General features: G+C 42.4%; 1 protein-coding gene across 1 annotated transcript in view; it reads left to right on the top strand.

Annotated features, from left to right (window-relative positions):
* Positions 1–148: 148 nt before the first annotated feature.
* Positions 149–7,682, top strand: part of dntt (deoxynucleotidyltransferase, terminal) — a 272,267-nt gene continuing 264,733 nt past the window's right edge. The window contains exon 1 of the mRNA XM_061745490.1: positions 149–342. Coding sequence (XP_061601474.1) covers positions 149–342 — 194 coding nt within the window. The remainder of the gene's footprint in view (positions 343–7,682) is intronic.

Below are 7,682 nucleotides of genomic sequence, written 5' to 3'. Positions count from 1 at the left end.
AAAGAGAGAGAGAGCTATAACTGTGAAATAAATAACAGAACCGCTACCAAAGCGGCTGTTTTTCCCTGATGGAAGTTACTCACATCAGACAAATAAAGATTACAAAAAAGTCGGAGCTCTTTGCAGTGCAGCTTCTCTTTGAAAGAAAATGCTTCGCGCTCCCGTCGCGCCTCGTCCGAGGAAGAGGTCGAGGCCGGTGGAGGCCGGCGTTCCCAAGTGTGCCGAGGCAAAGTTTGAGGATGTCAGAATATTCCTGGTGGAGAGGAAAATGGGCAGCAGCAGGAGGAGTTTTCTGACCCAGCTGGCCCGGTCAAAGGGCTTTACTGTGGAAGACGTCCTCAGGTTGGAGATGATTACCATTTTCTTGTTCAGTGACTGCGCTGGGCTCGGGTTCACATTCAGAAATGGCTTTTTCTCAATGTGAAGCTCCAGACGCCCCATGTGTGCAGAGAGCACGGCAAAAGCTTTTCCTGCATGTTTGCTGCGTGTGTTTTCCCCTTTTGTTGCTGGTGTTGGTGGCTTTTATTGTGGAGGTCAGTGACTACGTTTACATGCAGTCAAAATTCGGGTTATTGCTAATATTCCGGTTACTGAAACATTCGGAATATTCCGTTTACATGGCGACGCACGGAGAACGTGATGACACAATTCCCGTCATTTCTGCTTCTTCTTCCTGTATCCAAATTCAAAACAAATGCTGCTTCGCGCAACTTCTTGTAAATCTGGCTATCCCGGTACTTTCTACTAGGGCTGAACGATTAATTGCATTTGCGATGATATTGCGATGTGATAAAACGAGATTTTCTAACCGCAAAGGCTGCGATTTGACCAGTCACGTGATCTGGTCACGTTGCCGGCAGGGAAAAAAGGTCAACAGTGCCGCGTGTCCGCGTGTAACCTAAATCTACCATGGCCTCAGTGTTAGGGCTCGGCCAGGCGGGGCTTTATAAATATATGGGCTTTATAAATGTATTAAATATATGAGCGCGGAGTCGGCATGGCGAGGAGCTGCGCGCGGCGACGAGCCGGGCAGACAGTGGAGTCGCACTGTGAAGCCTGATTTATGGTTCCGCGTTAAATTGACGCAGAACCTACGCCGTAGGCTACGCCATAACCTACGCCGTAACCTACGCCGTAACCTACGCCGTAACCTACGCCGTAACCTACGCCGTAACCTACGCCGTAACCTACGCCGTAGGCTACGCCGTAGGCTACGCCGTAGGCTACGCCGTAACCTACGCCGTAACCTACGCCGTAACCTACGCCGTAACCTACGCCGTAACCTACGCCGTAACCTACGCCGTAGGCTACGCCGTAGGCTACGCCGTAACCTACGCCGTAACCTATGCCGTAACCTATGCCGTAACCTACGGCATGGGCTCTGCGTTGGTGTAACGCGGAACCATAAATCAGCCTTAAACCACCTGCAGCCCGTCAGCTCATCAGGAGAAGTTAAACAGCGGGGCTGCCAGTTGTTCATTGCTGGTTGGTTTTGTTAACTCTGTGAGCTTTGTTGGTTTGTTTGTTAGTTTGCTGGTGGTTTTTTTCTCTCTGTGATTTTTGAGTTATTTGTGAAGAAGTTCTGAGTTTCCTGTGAGGAAGGTTTTTTGTTCTTTTTTTTCTGTTTTTATGTGTTTTTCTATTAAACTACGCCCCGTTTTGGCTAAAGTTTAACCCGGTTTGGTGTTGTGTGATTGGGTTCAGAGAGAACGACCCATAACACTCGTGTGTAGACGTGTGTAGACGTGTTAAAGAGGTAAAGCCACAGATTTGTTTTCTTTATTGTTGTAATCTGTGCTTTAAATAAATCTGACATTGTTTATTATAAAACAAACTGATTTATTGCTTGTGTAGTTGAAAAATACACGAGATCAGAACCTTTAATAAATAATCGCATATTAAATCGCAATCGTAATATTTGAGGAAAAAAATCGCAATTAGATTATTTTCAAAAATCGTTCAGTCCTACTTTCTACCGTTTACAAATGCAGAAATGTTCATATCCTTCATTACATTTATGAAGTGATTAGTCTCCTCCTGGTCTTGGTTTCTCCGTGTTTATAAGAACTTCCTGGACTCAAAAGACCAGGATTCCTTGTGAACAGAGCATGAGCAGAAAACAAATTCCTGTTCCGTTTGATGGGGATATTCAGTTTGGTGTTTACATGACCCAATATTCAGGTTTTAAAAGGAGTAACCCAGGGGAATATTCAGGTTTTTAAAAACCAGAATATGAGGAAATTCTGGTTATTCAAAGGGGTTATTGGTGTTTACATGGCCATGCAAATTCGGGTTATTGCTGATATTCGGGTTTTAAAAGGGTTATTGATGCTGGAAACGCAGTCAGGGAAATGGACACTGAAAATTCTTAGAATAAAGATTCCTGTTCACTCATTAAAACAAATTAAAATTCATTCAACACCTGCGGGAGCTGTTGAAATGTGATGCAATGAATTTATGAGCACATAATTCTGACCTGGATCCCGGAGGTGGGAGCGAAAAAGATCAACCACGCCGGGAAAAAACACGACTCGGCGCCAGTTCTGCAGCCGCCCGTGTCACTTTGTGCCATTTCCGTGCAAACTTAGCTGCATTTTAAAAGGTTAGGGTCCAGTAATCTAATTATAGAGCCACCGTCGTCTCATGAATTGTTAATTAAGGGCGGGGGGGGGGGGGGGGGGGTCAGGGCATCCATCCTTTTTGCTTCACCTTAGTGGATATCCCCCCCGAGCCAGAACTCACAGCGCCAACACAAATAAAGGAAGTGGAGGAAATGACTAAACCGGCCGCAGCTTGTTGGCAGAGTGAAAAATAGGAAAAAAAATATTAAATTACTTTGGTGAAAACTTTTTTATCGAGTCACTCTTACAGTAAGTGGATGTTTTGTGAACTTGTTCCTCGCGGTCGTGAATCATGTATCGTATTGTAATAATAGATCTTTCATTTTTCCTCCCTTTGAATAAAAAATATCTTGTAAAAAAACACAAACTGTGAACACGACGCGAGTCCTCGGCTCGACGACGGTCTCGTTTCAGAGTCGGCTCCCTCCGAGGTCGCAGATACTCCAGATGCAACCCTTATTTATTCATCTTAATGATTACTTTGCTTCAAGGCCGGGAGGCTCACGCTCTCCGGTTTCCCTGGCGAACACGTCGTCTTTCAAAGCATCACTTCAATTCAGAGGGAAAGGGCGTTTTTAGCAGTTTTATTATTTTTAGAAAACTGTTTAATGAAGCTCACAATTAAACGTTTCACTGAATGATTCAACGTTGTGCGAACGGTATATAGTAAGTACTGGAGTTGAGGGGGGATGAGGAGGGATGGCATCCCCCCCTGAAATAAAAACGGTCAAAATCATCCCACCCTGAAATAAAAAGGGTCCAAATCATCCCCCCTGTAAAACTGCCATCCCTCCTTTCCATCCCTTATGTCATTTCATCAATGAATGTGGTTTTACTGCTATTTCAACATTTAGAGTCATCACCAGAAAAATAACTTATTTGACCATTTTCACCTGTTTCAAGTAAATTTTCACTTGAAATAAGTAGAAAAATCTGCCAGTGGGACAACATTTTTTAGCTTGTATTGAGAAGATAAATCTTGTTCCATTGGCAGATTTTTCTACTTATTTCAAGTGAAAATCTACTTGAAGCAGGTGAAAATTTTTGTTTTTTTCAGTGATGAGTCTTGTTTTAAGTGTAATGAGATTTTTTTTACTAAAATGAGACATTTTAACTAGAAATAAGACAAATATTCTTGTTAAGATTTAGGATTTTTGCAGTGATCCATGTTACTTATCCTGTGAAGGACAGAGTCATATTGATAAGTTCAGAAAAGTGTTTTTTATTGTTGTGTTTTGATGTATTTGATGTAAGCCCAGTGGATATTTAAAGCTTACAGAAGGCTGCATTTAACTGCTGCTATGTCATTCCTGCAGTATTTCTGCAGGTGTTTTGGTCACTGCTATTATTTGTAATATATTATATTATTTGTAATCAGCACAAATTATCTGTCCCCATATGATAAAATCCACCATCCCCCCTGATTTTATTTTACAACTCCAGTACTGTCTATAGTCAAAGGTTCCCTACAAGTGTTGCATTGTGTGTGTGTGTGTGTGTGTGTGTGTGTGTGTGTGTGTGTGTGTGTGTGTGTGTGTGTGTGTGTGTGTGTGTGTGTGTGTGTGTGTGTGTGTGTGTGTGTGTGTGTGTGTGTGTGTGTGTGTGTGTGTGTGTGTGTGTGTGTGTGTGTCTGCAGAACGAGTGTTTGAATTCGTCTCTAAAGTGTTGCTGCCAGCCGAACGCCAGCTTGGCCGTGGCAGCATTCCCAGAAACACAGCTTGAGCGCTCCTACGGTTACACTTGGCTTGATGCAATTGTTTGAAACTAACGACAGGAAGTGGAGCGCGCCTGCCTCAAACTGACATTAATGCTGCAAGCTGACAGAACTGATATCAGCTGCAGATTGATAGCAACACCTCCCGGATCTCGTCTTACACCGGTTCCAGGCACGCTGCCTCCAGCGCGTTAGCCAGATACCCTGTTGACATGTTGAATGTACTTTTACACACACGCACACACACACACACACACACACACACACACACACACACACACACACACGACATGCTTGTCCTGGTTGACTGAATAAGGCAAGGCAGGTTTATTTATATAGCACAATTCAACACAAGGTAATTCAAAGTGCTTTACATCAACATTAAAAGCGCCAAGACACAATTAAACAGTAAATAACAAATTAAAATGAAATAAAATGATAAGAAAAGAGGTAAAATAATAAAAAGCACAAGTTGTTAAAAAGTAAGGGCAGTAGAGTACAGCAGGTAAATCTCAGGCCACGTTTCCACAGAGCCGGGTATTTACAAAAATTGATATTTCCCCCTCTATGTTTTGAAGGGAACCTGCATAAATACTGTTAAGGTGCTATGAGCAGCCAAACCTACAGGGGGCAGTGTAACGAGAAGATAAAGTCATGCTAGCCAATCAGAATCCTGGAAAAAACATCAACAAATGACACGAGTAACTTCCAGTTACTTCCAAGATGAACGAGAGTCTTTGGTTTGGAGTGACAGAGAAGTGGAGTTACTTTTAAGTGCGACGTTAGAATATAAAACAGGTAAAATACAAGAAAATATTGACGGTTAGAAAATAATTGTAAACACAGATCGCACTCATGACGTTGGTGACGTTTCTGTCTCATAGAACGTGGCGTTCTGAAGCCTAAATCTCCGTTTCTCTCCGTTTACAAGCAAACGTGAAGATGGAGTTTTTTCTAAATCTCCACTTTGGCCGGAGTTTTCAGAAATGATGGTTTTTGGAGACTTTGAGCTTCGTTTTTGTGTAAACGAAAGAGGATTTACTTGGGTGCTTGACGTCACTAAGTCGTTTGGTTCGGGGCAGCTCAGGGGCCTCATGTACTGTAAAACCCTGCGTTTGCCCAAATCCACGCTGGTTGCTCTGTACAAACCAATCAGCGTGGATTTGAGCGCACATGCGGGAGCACAACACTCCGCCCTGTCTCCTCCCTCAAATACATGTTTGAATATGATAATGAAGATAATTATCCATTAAAAACCGCTCATCCTAACAAGAAATGTGCAAAAACAGGTAAAACAAATAAAAAAAAACATCGGCTGTGACCTGGAATAAATGATTTATTTGGGGCATTTCTCCCGATTTCAGCTGCATTGCATTATGGGTAATGCTGTTCTTTGCTTTGCGTTGCGTTCCGTGAAGAGTTTTGGTTTTATTATGATCGTACGGGTTTGTGAATGTTTATGGGCAGCGTTAGTGCATCATTACACTCTGCTTTTCTTGTTTGTATTTTAAGAACCGACACCAGAATTTAAGTTTGTGGATGAAAAACGGCTACTCGTTCCGCTTTATTGTCACACGTATTATATACTGACGGATTAAGTCCAATGTACACGTTTATTGAGTCTTACACATTGTGGATGTCCGCGATCACCTCTCTCATAAGTATAACAATGTGAACAATATACATTTATATTTAAAACATGAAGCATCACGATCTGATTCCTCTGCTGCAGAAATAAAGACAATTGTTCCAACAGGATTATCGAGGTGCAAACGTGAGAAATAAAGAGCAAAGTTGCTGTAACTCGGAGTGAAGCAGCCGCACGAGGAGAGACTCTGAAAGTTGCCTAAACATTCAATGAAAACTTTATTCATCATTGCTGAATCACATCAGTTCGTACCAACCAACCTTTCCGTGACATCTTAGTTTTATTTTAAAAGACAACTTTACAGAACCGGTTTTTTGCTGCAAAATGTATTTTAATGATTTTCTGTCCAGACACAGTTATGGGATGTTTTAGGATCTGGCTTTAATCTCCAGTAGTCGTCCCATATGGTCGTCATGGTGACAGAGATGTCCGACCTGTAGCAGCTCCAGCTGATGGTCCAGTCTTAGTCCTGGACCAGCAGGTCGGTGTGATCTGATCATCAGCAGGGTCCTTTAACGGAGCCAAAGCTCCATCAGGATTTGCAGGTTCCATCGTTGAGCTCCTGCCTTTAGTTGTTTGTTCAGATCATGTGGTTGATTGTGAGATTGTTGCAGCTCCACTCTTGTGTAATTTATCTGGGGATGTGGGGACTGTCGTGTCCTTGTGGTCGTGAAATTATTTCCTCATATTCTGCACTTCACTGCATCACCAGTGAGTGTCGCCAACGGACAAAACCTTAGAAAAGTGCGTTTACCAGCCTTGATGTGTGAGTGAAGGACCGCAGCTTTCTACGTTCACATAATTCTTTGTACATACGACCATGAGTGTTGAAAGTGGCGAACACGCGTTTTTTGTGCGCCGCACGTTTTGTACATCAGGCCCCTGGCCTGGGTATTTCTCACGAGAGAATCATTCAGAGCGGGTGCTTCGACATCATGAACGCAGACCAAAGTTGAACCATCCAGCTTCCTCAGTTACTGTACAAAAAGGGAACTTTGGACTGTAACTCTGTGGTATTTTTAACCAAAGTCATTTCCGTGGGACTTCAGGACATTGTGTAATATATCGGTATCAATACATACTGTATGTATGTTTACACAGAATCAGTATGAGTATAAGCTTAATCAGTTTCTGGAACAGGCTTGTGTTAGCTGACTTTCTTGACTTCAACTTTTCTTCGTTCTCGGTTCGACGTAGTTAGACTTTGCACATTCTTGAGGATGAGGACAGAACATAAATTGTTTTTTTTGTATCATTTCACAGTCTGAATTTGCATTTAATATGCTGAAAAATTATCAGCTGTGGTGTAAATTATTTCTCTTAACGTTTACCTTGAAACTCCAACTTGTTTTGCATTATAACCCTTTACAGATTGATTTGCATTAACATTTGCGTAGTTAAGATCACCGCTTATGTCTTTACCTCTTGGCATTATGTTAACGCTGAATATTCCACATCAGCAAACTGCCAAAACATCTATTTTTGTTAGCTGGCTTTCAACTTTTCTTCGTTTTAGGTTCGGCGTAGTTAGACTTTGCACATTCTTGAGGGACCGGTTTGAGGACTGAACATAAATATTTCTATGTGCAGAAAAGGTTTCACCCCATCCTTGTAAAACTTCAGGATGCAGAGAAATCCAGACTTTCACATGAGCTCCTGTTAAGAAGCCCCTTCCTCTTTGCCATGCAGGTTTCTCTTC

This window comes from Cololabis saira, chromosome 17 (assembly GCF_033807715.1).
Source record: "Cololabis saira isolate AMF1-May2022 chromosome 17, fColSai1.1, whole genome shotgun sequence".
In the NCBI taxonomy this organism is placed as follows: domain Eukaryota; kingdom Metazoa; phylum Chordata; class Actinopteri; order Beloniformes; family Belonidae; genus Cololabis; species Cololabis saira.
Note: the sequence above shows the minus strand (reverse complement) of the source record. Positions and strands in the feature narration are given on the sequence as shown.